At 50.5% G+C, this 18,717-nt stretch overlaps 1 protein-coding gene across 2 annotated transcripts in view; it reads right to left on the bottom strand.

Moving 5' to 3' along the window:
• The window catches only part of PKD1L2 (polycystin 1 like 2), a 116,272-nt gene that overhangs the window by 63,953 nt on the left and 33,602 nt on the right, over nt 1–18,717 (bottom strand). Inside the window, exons 11-18 of one of the 2 annotated variants that reach the window (XM_010375154.2) lie at nt 18,225–18,432; nt 14,131–14,251; nt 12,586–12,727; nt 10,745–10,921; nt 8,225–8,370; nt 7,355–7,549; nt 4,470–4,601; nt 1,462–1,644 (exon numbers count right to left, since the gene is read on the bottom strand). In XM_010375154.2, coding sequence (XP_010373456.2) covers nt 1,462–1,644; nt 4,470–4,601; nt 7,355–7,549; nt 8,225–8,370; nt 10,745–10,921; nt 12,586–12,727; nt 14,131–14,251; nt 18,225–18,432 — 1,304 coding nt within the window. Of the gene's footprint in view, nt 1–1,461; nt 1,645–3,815; nt 4,333–4,469; nt 4,602–7,354; nt 7,550–8,224; nt 8,371–10,744; nt 10,922–12,585; nt 12,728–14,130; nt 14,252–18,224; nt 18,433–18,717 lie in introns of those variants that run through there. The other variant, XM_010375155.2, reaches the window with a different exon arrangement.

Below are 18,717 nucleotides of genomic sequence, written 5' to 3'. Positions count from 1 at the left end.
AGAGGACAGGAGACTGTGGGAGGTCACACACTGATAAGGGGAAGAGCCGGGACTCACGGCAAAGCATATGGCTACAGGGCCTGTGTGCTGAGCCATCAGGCAATGTGGCTGTCTGGGCTGCTGACATCTGCCAGCACCCTATGGCTTGTTCCAGGGGAAATGGACAGCTGAGAGCGAGGCCATTTCACCAGGTCTCCTGGGCTTCAAATCTGCTCCCCACCCATCCCAACTCCCAAATGAGATGCATCCTGACACCACGGCTGGTGCGGGGACACAGGAAAGGGCTGGATGTTTGCACAGAATTCCTGTTGGGGCACAAATCATGTGTGTGTGTGTGTGTGTGTGTGTGCATGTGTGCATGCATGTGAACACACACGTGTGAAGGTGATGTCACTGCATGTGAATGGCAGTGTTTGAGCATGTGTATGTGTGCGTGAATGTGAGCGTGGTCCTGAGCATGTATGTGCGTACAGTGTTTGAGTGTGCATAGGTGATTGCATGATTATGGAGTGTGCAACCATATGTGACAGTCTGTGAGTATGTGAGTGCATGTGACTGCATGGCCCGTGTGAAGATGTGTGTGTGTAAATGTGCACCTAACTGTGTGCAAAAGTGCGTGCTTGAGGCCGTGTAAGAGTGTGAGGCCTCTCAGTGTGTGTGTGAGCTTGCACGTGAGTGTGAGCGTGCCCCGTGTTTTTGTGTGTGAGTGTGTTTGTGGAGATTGAGTGTGTCTGAGTATGTGTGTGTGTGCATCCAAGCATCTTTGTGTGTTGTGTGTCTTTCACTTCTTCCTGAATAGAGGTGATGGCCCCATGTGACAAAGAACTGTGCAACAGCAAGAAATGGGTTTTGTGGCTCTGTCATTATGCCATCTAGGAGGCTACGTCCCCACCAGGATGCTGGGGCCACGTGAGACAGTGCTACAACCTATTCTCGATCTCCTGACCTTGTGATCCGCCCGTCTCGGCCTCCCAAAGTGCTGGGATTACAGGCTTGAGCCACCGCGCCTGGCCTACAACCTATTCTTACTCTGGGCAGCTGCCTCTCTTCTGCGTTCTTGGTAAAATGAGCCAGGGGTTTACCCAGACCTGCTAGGGGGTCCATATGATCTCTCCATTTGGCAGCTTATTTGGGGTGAAGCAGAGTGCCTTGCTTTACACATGAGGAAAAGAGGCTTAAGTAAACTCTGTATCTTGCTCAGGTCACGAGCCTCCTAAGTGACAGAGGCAGGACTCAAACTCAGGCTGTCTCATTCCAGAGCCTGTGATTTGCCCACCACTCCACACTGCCTCCCGGAAGCCCTGCTCTCTGGAAATTTTCTTACAGCTCTCAGGGCAACACCTTAACCTCTGTGCCTCAGTTTCCTCATCTGCCAGATGGGGGGAAAAGCTCCACCTAGAAAAGCTGATGTGAGCTAAGTATTCAGTGTGTATGAGGTCTGCATCTGGCCTGGACACCCACCTGGCTGCCGCTGGCCTCCACAAGTTCTTCTGGTCTGTTGCTCAGGGAAGCTTCCAGCACACTGCCCACAGCCTGAAACAGGTCCCTGGTGGCTGCCTGGCGCCTCTGGTCCTCGGGGCGGGCCTTGGCACTCACTGTCAACAGGGCCTCACTGGCATGCTGTAGAGCCCAGCTGGCCTCCCACTGGGTTCACCCAAATAAGGAAAAGCAGTATGAGCCCCCGCTCAAGATAGACCATTCCTGTGTCATTCAAGGGACAAGGGAAGCAAGGAGGGGAACAAGCCAGGAAAGACCTGGGCTAGACCTGGCACACAAGCTCCCTGTATCTCTGGTTTGAGACCAGGTCCTCCCACCTTACAGTCCTCTAAGATCCTTCAAGAGAGTAGCCTGGTCTGCCTCTGAATCCTTCCCAGAGTGCCCTGCACAGTGCCCAGCACATAGTAAGTCTTCAGGAACATTCCATGACTAGGGGATGGATGGATAGATAAATGAAGGATGGATAGGCAGTTGGATAAATGGATGTATGGATGATAGGTGGATGGGTGGAAAATGGATGGATGGAGGATGAATGAATTGGTGGATGGAGGGTGAATGGGTGATGAATGGACGGATGGATGGGTGGGTGCATGGATGGTAGATGGATGGATGGATGGGTGGATGGTGGGTGGATGGATGAATGGTGGGTGGATGGATGGATGGAGAATGGAGGATGGATAAGTGGGTGGGTGGATAGATGGATGGATGATAGGTGGATGGATGAATGGGTGGAAGATAAATGGATGGAGGATGGATGAATGATGGATGAATAGATGGGTGGATGGCAGATGAATGAATAGGTGGATGGTTGTGTGGGTGGGTGGGTGGATGGATGCAGTACATATTCAAATTTTGTAGTTTTATATGTATTTGTGAAATTATTTGTCTAATGTTCGGCTGTCTCAGTAGTCTGAAAGGACCATAATGGCAGATGCCATGTCTACATGATTTGCTGCTGAATTCTCAACGAGTTGCACACTACCTGGCACATACTTGACATTCAGGAAGCATTTGTTAAATGAATGATGAAATTAATGCATGCATGAATGGATAGAAGGATAGAGTGGAGGATGTGTACAAGTACATGTGTATACAGTGTATATGCATGTAAGTAGATGGATTAGCAAATGGATGTGTAAATGGAAAGTGTCATATCATGAATAAGCCCCAGAATCAAGACCAGCCTTGTTAGCTTCAGGCTGGAAGATTTTAGGGGCACAACCTCCCACCAGAGTGGGTGGATCAAAGCCAGGACAGTTCTCTCCTCTTCTGTTGTTTGTTTGTTTGTTTGTTTTTGAGACAGAATCTTACTCTGTTGCCCAGGCTGGAGTGCAGTAGCACAAGCATGGCTCACTGTAACCTCGAACTCCTGGGCTCAAGTGATCCTTATGCCTCAGCCTCCTGAGTAGCTGGGACTACAGGTATATGCCAGTATTTAGGGATTTTTTGTTTGTTTGTTTGTTTGTTTGGTAGAGATGTAGTTTCCCTATGTTGCACAGACTGGGCTTGAACTCTAGGGATCAAGTGATCCTACTGCCTCAGGCTCCCAAAGTGCTGGGATTACAGGCATGAGCCACTGTGCTGGCCCACTCTCCCTGTTTTTAGGGCTTCTTTTTATTGTTATTTTTTTCATAGAGTTTTGCTTTGTCACCCATGCTGGAGTGCAGTGGCACAATCACGGCTCACTGCAGCCTTGACCTTCTGGGCTCAATGGATCCTCCCACCTCAACCTCCCGAGTAGCTAGGAATACACGTGTGTACCATGATGTCCAACCAATTTTGTTTTGCTTTGTTTTTGTTTGTTGGTTTGCTTTTTGAGACTGAGTCTCTATCACCCAGGCTGGAGTGCAGTGGCACGATCTCAGCTCACTGCAACCTCCACCTCCCAGGTTGAAGCGATTCTCCTGCCTCAGCCTCCCGAGTAGCTGGGACTATAGGCGCACACCACCATGCCCAGCTAATTTTTGTATTTTTAATAGAAATGGGGTTTCACCATGTTGGCCAGGCTGGTCTCAAACTCCTGACCTCAGGCAATCCACCTGCCTCAGCCTCCCAAAGTGCTGGGATTACAGGCATGAGCCACCGTGCCTGGCCTTTGTTTTGTTTTTGAAGGGATGAGGTCTCACTATGTTGCCCAGGCTGGTCTCAAACTCCTGGCCTCAAGCGATCCTCCTGCCTCTGCCTCCCAAAACGCTGGGATTACAGGCATCAGCCACCACACCTGGCCTATGGCTTCCTTTTTAACCCTTGGCTGTCAGAACCCTGGGAACATGGTGTTTTAATTTGAGTTCTCCAAGAAGCAGATCCAGGAGCAAGGATTTGAGAGCAAGTCATTTATTTGGAGATAATCCCAAGAAACACTTGTGGGGAGTAGGGGGTGTGAGACAGGGAAGGGTGGAAGCCAGCACAGGAGTGTGATCAAGCCCATTACCTGGGATTCGCTCCTGCTTGGGATTATCCATCAAGAGGGGTGAGGGAGGTGGGGTATTTATATACCAGCTCCATTAGTCGCTGAACACTGCATGAATTTGCAGCCATATGGGCAGGTAGACTAGGCTCTGAGGGTCAGAGAAGACCCCCAGAAGGGTAAGGAAGGCCAGGAGCTGGCAGCCAGATGTCAGGCTGGCATGCACTGAAGTTGAGAACATGAGCAGTCAGTAGCAGTGTCTGGACTCACACTTGGCCACCCAAATATTAATGAGATTCAGTTACTCCCTCAAGTTGCTCACCATCAGATGGGGGAGTGAGAGTCTGGGCAAACAGGCCCTCTCACCCAGCATGAGATACATGGGCTGCAGGAGGGGCACCTTCCCATGAATCAACCATGCAGGACCCCTGGAAAGAAGATGGCAGAGGTCTTGGCAGCCCCAGGAGAGCCCTGTGACCAAGGGACCCCTTCAACCTATGCTGATCACCCACCTGCCATGCAGGAGCGTGTCCCACGGTAGCCTCGGTAGATGGAAGCTACTCACCTGGGCCGAGGGTGTGAGTTCCCTACTCCGGCAGGTCACCTCTCTCAGCACCTCGGCCAGCTCCTGCACCGTCTGCACGTCCTCCAAGCTGGCCGTGACTGCAGACAGCGACCCCAGCACATGCTCCCTGACCTTGGCATGGGGGAGAAAGGCAGGAAGAGGAAATGTAATTCCATGGCTCCATGAAGTAGTGTCAGGAAGATGCAAGGTCAGGAGTGACCAGGCTTATTAGGGGGTTCTTTTTCTTTTCTTTTCTTCTTCTTCTTTTTTTTTTTTTTTTTTTTTCTTTTTTGAGTCAGAGTCTCGCTGTGTCACCCAGGCTGGAGTACAGTGGCATGATCTTGACTCACTGCAACCTCCACCTCCTGGGTTCAAGCGATTCTCGGACCTCAGCCTCCTAAGTAGTTGAGATTACAGGTGCACACCACCAAGCCCAGCTAATTTTTTGTGTTTTTAGTAGAGACAGGATTTTGCCATGTTGCCCAGGCTGGTCTTGAACTTCTGACCTCAAGTGATCCGCCTGCCTCAGCCTCCCAAAGGGCAGGGATTACAGGCGTAAATCACCACACCTGGCCTCACTGGGGGGTTCTAAAGCTCTGCAGACCTCTGTCTGCCTTGTATGATGTGTGATTAGGCAGATAACAGCCCCCTCAAGATGCCCACATTCACATCCCTGAAACCTGTGAATATGTTACTGCATGTGGCAAAAGGCACTTTGGCTAGGTCATTTTGGAGATGCAATTAAGTTAAGGATTCTGAGATGGAGAGATTATCCCAGATAAACAGGTGGGACCAACATCATCACACGATCCTTCTAAGAGGGAGACAGGAGTGTTAAACAGAAAAGGAGATGGGTGATGGAGGTAGGGGTAGCTGGAAGAGAAAGAGAGGGAAAGAGGATGAGGGAAAGGTGGGGAGAGAGAGAGGGAAAGGAGAGGGCTTTGGAGATGCTGCGTGGCTGGCTTTGAAGGTAGGAGTCAAGGAGTGCAGGTGGCCTCTAGAATCCGGAAAAGGCAAGGAATGCCTTCTGCCCTGGAGCCTCCAGGTTTGTAGCTCTGCCGACACCTTAATTTTGGCCCAGGGGATCCTGCTCATGGCAGGCCGGGCCCCTGGGGTCCTCCATGCTGTTTAGTTTGTTCCCTAAGCCCTGCGCACACCTCTCTCAACAGAGCCCTTGTTAACATCTTCTCAGCTGCCCAGTGAGAGTTTGACATCTGTCTTGTGCCAGGCCCCGGGCATTGCATGGAGAGACCGTGGGTTAGGCTGTGTGGTCTGTGTGATTGGGGACCACAGGATGTCCAGGGGAAGTTTGCCATTGGTACTTCTCAGAGTGAATGCGACCAGGAATGAGAGCTGTGCAGTGTGTGAAAGTGTGTGTGAGTGTGTGTATGTGTGTGTGAGAGCATAAATGTGTGTAGGTGTAAGTATGTGTGTGTATGAATGTGTGAGAGTGTGTCAGTGTATGTGTGTGAGCATGTGTGTGAGTTCGTATGTGCTTGTGTATGTGTGTGTGTGAGCGTGACTGTGTGTGAGCCCCTGTCAGTGTGTGTATGAGTTTGTGAGTGTGAGCCTGTGTCAATATGAGTGCATGTATGTGTGTATGAGTGTGTGAGCATGTGTGTGGGTGTGTGTGAGTGGGAGTGTGAATACATGTGTGTGTGAGTGTGTGCGAGCATACGTGAGTGCATGTATGTGTGTGTGCATAAAAGTGTGTGTGAAAGTGTGTGTATGTGAGTATGTGTGAGAGTTAACGTGTATGTATGTGGCAGAGGGGATGGGGTAGGGAATGTGGAACAAAGGTCTGGGGTAAGAGGGCTGGAGGTGGAGGGGGATCCTCTAACCTGGGTTTGAACCCTGGCTTCACCACTTACCAGACATACGGACCCAGGGAGGCACCTCTGATTCTCCTACCCTCTGTTTCCTCAGCTGTAACATAGATGGAGGCCTCACCATTTACCTCCCAAGGTTGTAGTGGGGATTACAGATCCATGAAGCCCTCATTCAGGGCCTGGCAGCTCATAGCAGGTGCTTGATACACGTTAGTTTCTCTGTGTAAGCGATCACAATGACAATCCTGCTTCCTGTATTAAGTACCTACTGGGCCTCCAGCACCACACTCAGTACTTTCCTGTAAACATTTCAGGGGGCCAAAAGAAGTCTTTCTTGTCTTCTCCATGCCCACAGGGGGGTGTGTGTGTGTGTGTTTGCATGCACACACACATGCAAACTCAGGTGGCACATGCTGGGAGTGGACACAATAGTATGTTCTGCAATAGTTTATCATACTAGGTTGTAACATGGACCAGTCATTTTTGTGGATTAAAACTGGTTGAACGTTGGCGATCTTATCTAGTTTTTTAGTTGCAGTGACTGTAATTCTTATTTAACTCTTACCACAATTGTATGAGGAGACTAGTATTCTTATTCCTCTTTTCCATATGGGGAAACTGAGGCTTATAAACTGAACCTGTCCCTGGCCTGTGACAATGCAAATGGTAAGTGACAAAGCTGGGACACCATCTGAGGTCCAACCTCAAACCATTACCCATGGGACTGAGGGCAGTCCCCTTTCTCCTCTGGGGCTCTGCCTTGTCATCTGAAACATGAAGGGGAGAGGGTGATGGGTTCTAAACTCCCCCCATCCCAGAGGCCTGTGCCTCCACGAGGGCCAGCCAAGAAAGCAGGTTACCAAGGAAGAAGGCATTTTCTTCACTTTATGTCACTCACCCAAAAGACCAGAGAGGGAGGTGGTGTCAGCCTCTTGGGAGACACCACAGGCTTCTCCCCGATCCATGAACCTTGATGCACAGCCCAAATGGCCACACGCAGACCCTGGGGCCCCAGAGGAAGGGAATGAAAGGAGCACCCCCTCTTCCCACGGGCACCTTCTGTCTGACGTCCATGCTCAGTGGCTGTCCTGAGCCCTGGCTTTTGTGCTCTTGGTTCAGCACGGAGGACACAGCCTTGGCCAGCTGGAGGAGCTGCTTGGGGCCACCCTCGCCTTGCAGGGATGTGGAGATTTTCTCTGACACTGCAGCCTGGAATGCTACATCCTCAACCCATGTGTCTCCGAGTGCCACCTGTTGGGAAATCAGAACTGTGCTCAGAACCTGCTGAGAAGAACCTGGCCTCTGAAGTCACATGGGGCCACAGCAGGCTTGGACGCCTTTGGCCTCACCTGGGAGTTCTTGGGCACTTCCTGAGGCTAGAGGGCACCCAGACCTGCTCACACCAGGCAGCTGACAGCCACCCAAACCAAGCCTTGGTCAGCTCCAGGCTGGCGCAAGTCATTGCTCTACCACTGGCTACCCTCCTCCTCTTGGTCTCAACCTCTTCCACCTCCACCCGGCCTCTGATGCTTGAAATCTTGAGATCTTATCTAGGCTCTTCCTTGAGTTCTTGTTGGCTAATTTTGGTCCTACTTCCTCTGAGCCCTTTGAAGGTGCTGGCCTAACTCATGCCAGAGTCATTCTCCAACCCCCCTCACCCACCAGCTCCCAGGACCCTCCCCCAATTCTGGCCACTAAATCATAGGATCTACAAACGTAGAGACCATGTCTGTTGTGACCCTGGCTATACCCCCAGGACATGGCCCATGGTAGATGCTCTGTAAATATTTGTGGAAGGAATGGATGAATCAGTGACGCATCTGGCTATGCCCCTGGCTATCTTCCATCCAGCCACCCTTTTGGTGAGGTTCATAAGGGTGGAGAATTTTTCTCAGTAAAGAAACAGTGGTCACTGCCACCACCCACCTTAGCCACAGCCTGGGTCTGCTGTGTGTCCCCTGCACGATTGGTGGCCGAAATAACTACTGTCAGCACAAAGTCATTGTTCTCCTTTCCAAGTGGCAGATACACCGATGGCAGGACAGGTTCAGGGCCACAGTGTAGGCAGGAACCTGGCAAGACCAGAAATTGACCAATGAGGGGGCATCTCTAAGCCCCAGGTAGACTGCAACCCACTCAGGGAGAGCCTGATCACAGGGACACAAAAGTCACAGCTCTTGAAGGCATAGTAGGTTCTTGGGATTCCACACTTTCTTTTTTTTTTTTTTTTTTTGAGACGGAGTCTCGCTCTGTTGCCCAGGCTGGAGTGCAGTGGTGCGATCTCAGCTCACTGCAAGCTCCGCCTCCTGGATTCCCGCCATTCTCCTGCCTCAGCCTCCCGAGTAGCTGGGACTACAGGCGCCTGCCACCTCGCCCAGCTAGATTTTTGTATTTTTTAGTAGAGACGGGGTTTCACCGTGTTAGCCAGGATGGTCTCGATCTCCTGACCTCGTGATCCGCCCATCTCGGCCTCCCAAAGTGCTGGGATTACAGGCTTGAGCCACTGCACCCGGCCAGGATTCCACACTTTCATGTAAGAGACAGTCACATATGCTGATTTACTGTCTTCTCTAAGCAACTGCAGGTTGTTGTGACTTTGGAGTAATTTTACTAAAATCCATAAAAAATTGCAGGAAAAATATCCCATCTACCAAAATACAGTTTGTTGTTGTTGTTGTTGTTGTTGTTGTTTTAAGTCAAGGTGGTAAACCAAATTATAAGAGGAAGAAAAAGAAGGAGGAGGGGGAGGAGGAGCAACAATGACAACGTAAAAATTAGCTCAGGGACGAGGAGTTCAAGACCAGCCTGGGCAACTTAAGAAGACCTTGTTTCTACAAAAAAAATGTAAAAATTAGGTCTCGAACTCCTGCCCTCAGGTGATCCAGCCACCTCGGCCTCCCGAAGCGCTGGGATTATGGGCATGAGCCACGACGCCTGGCCTGGGACTCACTTTTCTGCAGCCACACTTTCCTGCCTCCGTGCTCACTTGGATGAGGCGGGAGAGGTACTAAAGCAGAACAGCCTATTGGAACTAGAGCAGCTGTCCTGGCCTTTCCCTCTGGCGGGAGGCAGGTCTGAAATAAAATCCACTGACCTTGCTTGGACTTTTTCCTTTCAGACTCGGCCCCATTCACAGCCCTCTTAACAGCGGTGAGTTTCCACATCTGTTAGACAGAGCACTGTGGAAACTGCACTCCCTTGGGTGTTACAGTAGCTGATGTGCACTTTCCCTAATCAGGTGCAATGTTTACGCCATTGTGATGTTTGATGCTGGGTTTGGGGGAGCATCCTGGCAACACTCCTGGTACCTGACTTTGGAGGAAAATTACAAGCTGACTAGAGCATTTTCAGAGCACAAAATGCCAAAGCCCTCCTGGGCACGTGGCTTACATCTATAATCCCAGCACTTTGGGAGGCTGAGGCGGATGGATCACCTGAGGTCAGGAGTTTGAGACTAGCCTGGCCAACATAGTGAAACCCCATCTCTACCAAAAATACAAAAATTAGCTGGGTGTGGTGGCGGGCGCCTGTAATCTCAGCTGCTCGGGAGGATGAGGCAATTGAATCCCTTGAACCCGGGAGGCAGAGATTGCAGTGAGCCAAGATTGTGCCACTGCACTCCAGCCTGGGCAACAAGAGCAAAACTCTGTCTCCAAAAAAAAAAAAGACAAACAAATAAAAGAAGCCAAAGCCTACCAGGTGGAGATAAGGGCTCAGATGAACCCTCCAAGGAACAATCACTCCCCAAATGGAAGAATAAATGCAATGCGAGTGGCTCCCCCATCTCTCCTACTAATGCCCTGGTGCTGTCCCTGGATGTGGGTGGTTAGGGTGACAGCAGGGAGACTGTGCAGGGTTTTATGCCTTGTGGATGGGTCTTCCATGTTTGTCACCTGCATACTTTTGCAAAAATGTTCTTTCAGCTCAGCTCGTCCTGCAGTATCACCCACTCCCTGGGGCTGCCTGCAAAGCAGCGTCAATGGAATTGTTGAAGATTCTGTTAACCAGACCCATCTCTGTCTTCTTGAATAGCTCCAGGCTTCTTGGAGTCTCAGCTACTCCGAATGTGTGTATGCATGTGTGTGTGTGTGTGTGTGTGTGTGTCTGTGTGTGGTGAGCGGGAGTTCGGGGATGGTGTCTTGGTGGCCACCCTACATGGTCATAGTTTTGGGTATTCCTGTTCATTTCACTCCATCAATGTCCCCCATGCGAGGACAACGGATTTTGGCTTCTAGTTGTGGAGGAGACCTTCTTCTCACTGTCTCTGTGGAATGATGGCTGGGTCAGTGTTTTGGGGCTAGGGGTTAAGCTTTAGGGAAGCCCTCATCCTGGCAACCTCTTTCACACACAGAACACATTCTTTGCAGCTCCCATAGAGAACAGGCCCCCATTCTGCAAGAAGATGAACTCAGGAGCTGAAGGAAGAGCAGAGTCCTCAGCCGGTACCTGATTCCAGACAGAAGCAGAACTCCAAGGGTCCCAGGGCTGTGGAGGCGTTGCAGAAGATGGCGAAGCTCGTCAGGACAGTACCCTCCTCCGGGGCAACAGTGCAGGCAGGCACCTCGGCAGGAGGCAGAGTGCTGATCACATAGGTGTCCTCCCCATAGGCCTGCCTGGTCAGTGCTGAGAGTGAAGGCACATCATGCTCAGGCAGCCATATGGGGCCCACAAACTCTATCCTGCCGTTAGATCGCCCTGTGAGCTCATTAACACAAAGATTCCCAGGCCCTACTTCAAACCCAGAACCTCAGATGCCTCGGGAGATTCTAGGGACAGCCCAGAAACGTACATATCTAACAACTCAACAATTAAACCCCCAAACAACCCTCCCTGATGCAAGAGATCCCAGGGCCTCACTTTGAGAAACTGAGCAGAGATAGGGGAAGATAATCAGACAGACCTGAGCTTGAATTTTAGTTCTGCCATTTGCTAACCAAGTGATCTTGGACTTGACCTTTTCTTTTCCAATTTTGTTTTCCTAATTTTTTTCCTTTTTAGCAAGAGGGTCTGGCTGTGTCGCCTAGGCTAGAGTCCAGTGGTGCAATCATAGCTTACTGTAGCCTTGAACTCCTAGGCTTAAGTGATTCTACTGCCTTAGCCTCTTAAGTCAGCTAGAGCCACAAGAGTGCACCATCATGGCTGACTAATTTTCTAATTTTTGTAGAGACAGGGTCTCGCTCTGTTGCCAGGGCTGGTCTTGAACTCCTGGCCTCAAGGGATCCTCCCGCCTCAGCCTCCCAAAGTGCTGGGATTACAGGCATAAGCCACCAGACTCGGGCTAAGAACTTGACCTTTTCAAGAGTCAGTTCCTCATCTGTAGAGTGGGGCTGATGATGACGGCTTCCCCACAGAGACCTCATGAGGTGGGAATATGCTGGGAAAATGCTCATGATCACAGAGCCAGGAAAAACCAGAACCAGGATCCAGAAACAGGCTGAGCCCACCCCAAAGCTCACACTCTTCCCAGGCCCCCAGATCACTGTAAAGAGCCACGAGTGGACCTGCAGTCACATCCCACATCACCTGGAGTAGCCACCTAGGTTTTCAGAGAGTGCATGCCTGGAAGAGCTAGGCGTAAAGAGAATTTTAACCCATAAAAACTCATTCTTTGGCCTAGACCCAATTCAGAAAGTTTGGGGTGGACCCAAAAGCATGCATTTTTAACTAATACTCTAGTTTCTCCTGATATGCACGGTCTGTGGACACTTCAGGAAATATGGAAGCAAAGCGATCCTAGAAAGAATCATCACCTCCATTGTTTGTGTGTTTGAGAATCTGTTTCCCACACTGGGCTTGTTTTAAACAAAAAGCCCTGAACAATCCCAGCAGGGCATGTAGGCTGCATGACTCCAGAATGACCTGCTTGTAACACTGGGGTTATCTCATTCATCCTGCAAAATAACCATTCTGAGGCAGGCATTTCGATTATCCCAGTTTACATGTGAGGAAACTGAGGCACAGAGAGGTGAAATCCTCTGCCTAGAGTTTCCCACGTAGAAAGTGGCAGTGGTGCGATTCACACCAGAGCCTGTGCTGTGGCCTCTGCGCTAAGCTGATGCCCTGGCTGGGTGTGGTGATTCACACCTGCCATCCCAGCACTTTAGGAGACTGAGGCAGGAGGATCGTTTGACTCCAGGAGCTCAAGACCAGCCTGGGCAAGATAGTGAGATCCCATCTCTCTATTTCCATGTTTAAAAGAGAAAAGAAAAATAAACTCATGCCCAATATCTGAGTGTTTCTGGGTTTATCTGGGTTCCCTGAGATGAGATAAAAGGGAGGCTTCACACCTGTGACTCTGATTCGGATGACCTCGCCCCAGGACTGCAGAAAGGAGCTGTTCAGCAACAACGTGGAGGTGTTGCTTTGGAGGAGGGTTAAGGAACTTGGCCAAAATCCTCTGAGTCCGCAGGCATCCGGGAGGGGCTCGGCCTGAAAGAGAGGACCATCCAGGGCTCCTGACGCTATAGCCAGGCCACTGGGCTACAGCAGGACAGTGGCTTCTGGGTGCTAGACAGCCTTTCAGATTTATTACTGATGAATGGAGAACAGGCAGCCCTAGCTCCCCAAGAAGTCACCTGGAATATCCACTTTGCAGCCTCATTGGGGTGTTTGTCTTAGGTTGGACTCCCCAGAAGCAGAGCCTCAGATGGGGATGTGTGTGCAGGTTATTTATTTATTATTTATTTATTTAATTTTGAGCCAGGCACAGTGGCTCACACCTGTAATCCCAGCACTTTGCGAGGCCGAAGTGGGAGGATTACCTGAGCTCAGGGGTTCGAGACCAGCCTGGCCAAACTCTGTTTCTACTAAACTCTGTAGTTTAATGAAACTGTGTCTCTACTAAAAATACAAAAATTAGCTGGGCATGGTGGTATGCGCCTGTAATCCCAGCTACTTGTGAGGGTGAGGCAGGAGAATCGCTTATACCCAGGAGGCAGAGGTTGCAGTGAGCCGAGATCATGCCGCTGTACTCCAGCCTGGGTGACAGAGTGAGACTATCTCAAAAAAAAAAAAAAAAAAGATAAAGAAAAAGAAATACTTTTGAGATGGAGTCTCACTCTGCTGACCAGGCTAGAGTGGAGTGGATGATCTCAGCTCACTGCAACCTCTGCCTCCAAGGTTCAAGTGATTCTCCTGCCTCAGTCTCCCGAGTAGGTAGAATTACAGGCGCGCATCACCAAACTCCGCTAATGTTTTTGTATTTTTAGTAGAGACAGAGTTTCACCATGTTGGCCAGGCTGGTCTCAAACCGCTGACCTCAGGCAATCTGCCTGGCTTGGCCTCCCAAAGTGCTGGGATTACAGGCATGAGCCACCATACCCAGCCTTGTGTGCAGGTTATTTATTGAAGGAGCATTCCCAGGGAAAAGCAGTGGAGAGAGAGAAACAGCAGAGAACAAAACAAGGCAAAAAACAGTTACTGGAGGCATCCAGCCTCAGCCTGGTCTCACGGAGAGCCCTGAAGTGTAAGTTGCACCACTGAAATCACCCTACCTGGGGACAGACAGGCTGGTCTATTACACTCTCCATCCATCAATTGTTGGCCAATGGCCAGTCCACGAAAGCTGGAGTTAGGATTGTCCGTCTGGGAAACAGGACTTTGCTGAGATGCCAAGAGCACTGCTGCAAAGTTTCTCCAGAGCTTTTGCTCCCTTGTGCCCATTTGCCCTGCTGTCAGTTCTCTGATTTTCTCCCCAGCCCAATGCCCTGAGTCCCACACTACAGGCTCTGAATGGAGTTGACCCAACCGTGGCCCAGCACTGGCCATGTGACACGGGTGTGCTGAAAGCACAAGGGAGATTTCCATTCTTGAGTGATTGTCACTGCGCTCACCTGCTCTGCTGGGGTGTTGTCCAAATACCAGCTGAACACAGCCACTGGGGAGTCCTCCCCCATGGTGACCCTGAGCAGAATGTCTTCACTGGCATTAACTGGCCTGCAGTTCCTCTCACAGCTGAAAGGCAGACAGAGGACAGAGTGAGGAAGCTCCCCCAGGCACTGCTATCATCTGGATGTTTGTCCCCCGAAACCTCCTGTTGAAATGTGATCCCCAATGTTGGAGGTGGGGCTTAATGGGAGGTGTTTGGGTCATGGGGGCAGATTCCTCATGAATGGATGAATGCCCTCCCTCGGGAGTGAGTTCTCGCTCTATTAGTCACCCCCAGATCTGGTTGTTAAAAAGACGGCCAGGCGTGGTGGCTCACACCTGTAATCCCAGCACTTTGAGAGGCCAAGGCGGGCGGATCATCTGAGGTCAGGAGTTTGAGACCAGCCTGGCCAACATGGTGAAACCCCATCTCTACTAAAAATACAAAAATTAGCCGGGCATGGTGGTGGGCACCTGTAGTCCCAGCTACTCGGGAGTCTGAGGCAGGAGAATCACTTGAACCAGGGAGGTGGAGGTTGCAGTGAGCCAAGATCACACCACTGCACTCCAACCTGGGTGACAGAGTGACACTCCATCTCCAAAAAAAAAAAAAAAAAAAAGAGCCTGGCACTTCCCTCCCTTCTCTGCACACACCAGGTCCCCTTCATCTTCCACAGCAAGTGGAAGTAGCCTGAGGCCCTCATCAGATACAGATGTCCAGTCTTGGATTTTCCAACCGTAAGAATCATGAGCCAAATGAACCTTTTTTCTTCTTTCTTTTCTTTTTCCTTTCTTTCTTCCTTTCTTTCTTTTTTTTTTTTTTTTGAGACAGAGTCTGGCTCTGTCACCCAGGCTGGAGTGCAGTGGCATGATCTTGGCTCACTGCAACCTCTGCCTCCCAGATTCAAGCAATTCTCCTGTCTCAGCCTCCCCAGTAGCTGGGATCACAGGCGTGCACCACCACACTCAGCTCATTTGTATTTTCAGTAGAGACAACATTTTGCTATGTTGGCCTGGCTGGTCTCAGACTCTTGGCCTCAAGTGATCCACCCGCCTCAGCCTCCCAAAGTGCTGGGATTACAGGCATGAGCCACTGTGCCCGGCCAACCTTTTTTCTTTATAAATTACCTAGCCTCAGATATTCCTTTATAACAGTGCAAAATGGACTCAGACAGGCATTGTGACCACTGGCCTGGTTTTTTGTCCAGTTCTTCTCAAGTCCTTTGAGAGGGTAGGAAATGACCCTTTTTCAAATTAAAGACGGAATAAAAGCCGCCCCTGCCCCAACCAACGCCGGGACATAGCCTTGGTTGTGAAGATGGACTAAGTCATGGCCTGACTGAATTCCCATTTCATTCACTGCACGGCGTAATGATATGGAAGGTGAATGAGGCTGAGACAGGACCTGGGTTCTAATCCCGTCCTTGTCGCTTATGAATGGTCACCTTGTGTGCATCACTTAAACTCTTTTTTTTTTTTTTTTTTTGAGACTGGAGACTGAGACTCTGTTGCCCAGGCTGGAGTGCGGTGGCGCAATCTCAGCTCACTGCAACCTCTGCCTCCCTGTTCAAGTAATTCTCCTGCCTCAGACTCCCAAGTAGCTGGGATTACAGGCGCTCACCAACACACCCAGCTAATGTTTGTATTTTTTTAGTAGAGATGGGGTTTCACCATGTTGGCCAGGCTGGTCTCAAACTCCTGACCTCAGGTGATCCACCCTCCTTGGCCTCCCAAAGTGCAGGGATTACAGGTATGAGCCACCATGCCTGGCCAAATCACTTAAACTCTCTAAGCCTTAGTTTCCTCACCTGAAAAATGAGGGGATAGCCTAGATAATTTCTGTGATTCTTTTTAGTTCTGATAATGGTAAACCAATGCTGTGGTTTGACAGCGTGCCTGCCATGCACACGTTACTTCCATTGTCTCTAGCTTGTCCAATGCTCACAATAGCCCTATGAGTGACATATTAGCATCCCCACATCACAGATGAGCAAACCAGGCCCCGAAAGCTTGTGTGATGTAACTTCTAAGTGGGCAGATAGAACCTGAACCATTGTGTCTGGATCCAAACTCTTGGCCTTCTCTATAAAGTCTCTATGAAGGCCAAAGCAACTCCATCTTGGATGCTAATCTGCCATGTTGACTACTGATTAATTCCAATTCCAGGAATCCCTCTAAGATTTTTATTCTCTCTACAGTTCTTTGTGTAAGAGCATGTACTTACTGTGAGTACTGCCCTTAAAGAGATTCACATAGTATTCTTGCCTTTCCCTACAATTGTCCTACACATTCCTTCCCTGTGGTATGTAAGCCCTGGTTCTGGGGGGTAATGGTGCCAGTATTCACCATCTTGTCTTGCAGCCACCCTGCACATCATGGTTTCTGTTCACAAGTCTCAATTAAATGTTCCTTTCTGAGAAACTAAACATGTCAGCTTCTTTCTTCGGCCTCCCTGCTTCCTCAGACTTTGGGGGAAGGTTTGCATAGACCTGCCCTCCACAGGACGGTCCCCCAGCTTCCCCTTTGGTCTGAACTTGACGATAGCTCTTGAATCTTCCTGCTTCTTTCCTCATGTCTGTCCTAGTCCAAGTGTGCGGGACATTCTCTATCTGCCTCTCTGTTCCAGTCTCCTCCCACTTGCGGCTCTGACCTGGGAGACTGAGCTTTCTAGGCTTGGGTGACTGCATCACCCAAGCTGCCACATCCTCCAGCTTCTGACTGGGTCCAGCCAATGGGAAGCATTGACAGAGGACTGGAGGGTAAGAGGAGAGAGTTTGGGGAATTTATTCACGGCTTTCCCTGCTCTTTTCCCCGATGGGCTGCAGGTGGGAGAGGCTGTGCGTCTCCAACCAAGGCCACAGCTCCCATTGGAAGGTCCCTCTCCCGCAGCGACAGCTCCCAGGACTTCTAGTAATGTCATCCCGTTATTTTACCTCTGCATTCCTGGGGGTGATAATGGCTTCCCTTGGTTGTATTCTTGCCTTGTTGCCCCTAGTTCATTCCCTTATCCCTGCCCTCACCTGCAAACAGTCCCTTCATCCAGCTGTCTTCCATTTATTCCTGGTTTGGCTGAGCCATCTGCTTCCTGCAGGGACTGGCTGATAGGCCAAGTAACCTTCACCTCCTACTTTGACTCCTGCAAGAGCCTGGGCAATCTCCCTGAGTCTTCCCTTGCCCTCTTCCAAGTCATTCTCCACCGAGCCACCAGAGGATATTGAAGTAACATGCTTAGAACTCTTGGAAGCTTGGCTGGGCACGGTGGCTCACTTCCTATAATCCCAGCAATTTGGGAGGCCGAGGCAGGTGGATCACCTAAGGTCAGGAGTTCAAGACCAGCCTATCCAACATGGTGAAACCCCGCCTCTACAAAAAACATAAAAATTAGCTGGGCACGGTAGCGTGCGTGCCTGTAATCCCAGCTACTTGGGAGTCTGAGGCAGGAGAAACGCTTGACCCCAGGAGGCGGAGGCTGCAGTGAGCTGCAGTGGCGCCACTGCACTCCAGCCTGGGTGACAGAGCGAGACTCCACTTCAAAAAAATAAAAACACAAATAAAAATAGAAATAAAGAACTCTCGGGTGGCTTCTCTGTATCATTCTTAGGAAAAAGGGTAAAATCTTTTGATATGACCAGCAAGGCCCCACTTGAGCCAGGCCCTGCCTACACTACCAGCTCCTTCCCACCCTTCTCTTCTCCATCCTCAGAACACCGGCCTCTTTCACTCCCTGAAGATTCTCTGCTCCCTCCCTTTGCCCGCTCTGTTCCTGCTCCAGCTGCCCCTTCCCTGCCCTGTGAATTTCTCCTGAACATCTCTGCTGAGCTTCAGTTCCTGAGGGGAGCCTCTCTGATCCCCAGTCAGGGCAGTTTTCACAGAAGTGCGCTCTCTGCCTTCTTCATTCATGCCCAGCAGTGCTGATCACCAGGTGGTAGATAACCCCTACGAGAACAGAGACCACCACAGCCAGCCCTGCCCCAGGGCAGCCCTAGCCTTAGCGAGTCCTCAGTAAGTGTTGGCTGAACGAATGAATCAGGACCCTGGAGGAACTGCCCACGTGCCCTACCTGACTCGAGGCCTGAGTTCCCAGGGCGCAGACACGTAGAGGCACCGCTCTGCCCTATTCTCCAGCTCCTGACCTCTCAGAACAGCCAGGCGCAGGGTGACAGCAGAGTCAGGCGGCGGCAGGCAGGATGCTGGAACCACCAGCTCCCTCTGGTCTGTGTGCAGCAGCTGCCTCTCAACACAGCCACTCCACTGAGCCCAGCAACGCCCTGAGAGAAATGGACAGACACTGTTATTCATCAGGAGCCCTGAACGTGGCACAGACTGCTACCTTCTGGTTTTGAAAGGGGTCATGAATAATAACATCAGCTCTAAATAAACATTTTAATTTTTTTAACGTCACTTTTATTATTTATTTATTTATTTGAGATGGTGTTTCACCCTTGTTGCCGAGACTGGAGTGCAATGGCACGATCTTGGCTCACTGCAACCTCTGCCTCCTGGGTTCAAATGATTCTCCTGCCTCAGCCTCCAGAGTAGCTAGGATTACAGGC

Source organism: Rhinopithecus roxellana, chromosome 20 (assembly GCF_007565055.1).
Source record: "Rhinopithecus roxellana isolate Shanxi Qingling chromosome 20, ASM756505v1, whole genome shotgun sequence".
In the NCBI taxonomy this organism is placed as follows: domain Eukaryota; kingdom Metazoa; phylum Chordata; class Mammalia; order Primates; family Cercopithecidae; genus Rhinopithecus; species Rhinopithecus roxellana.
This window is presented reverse-complemented; position numbering and strand designations above follow the sequence as displayed.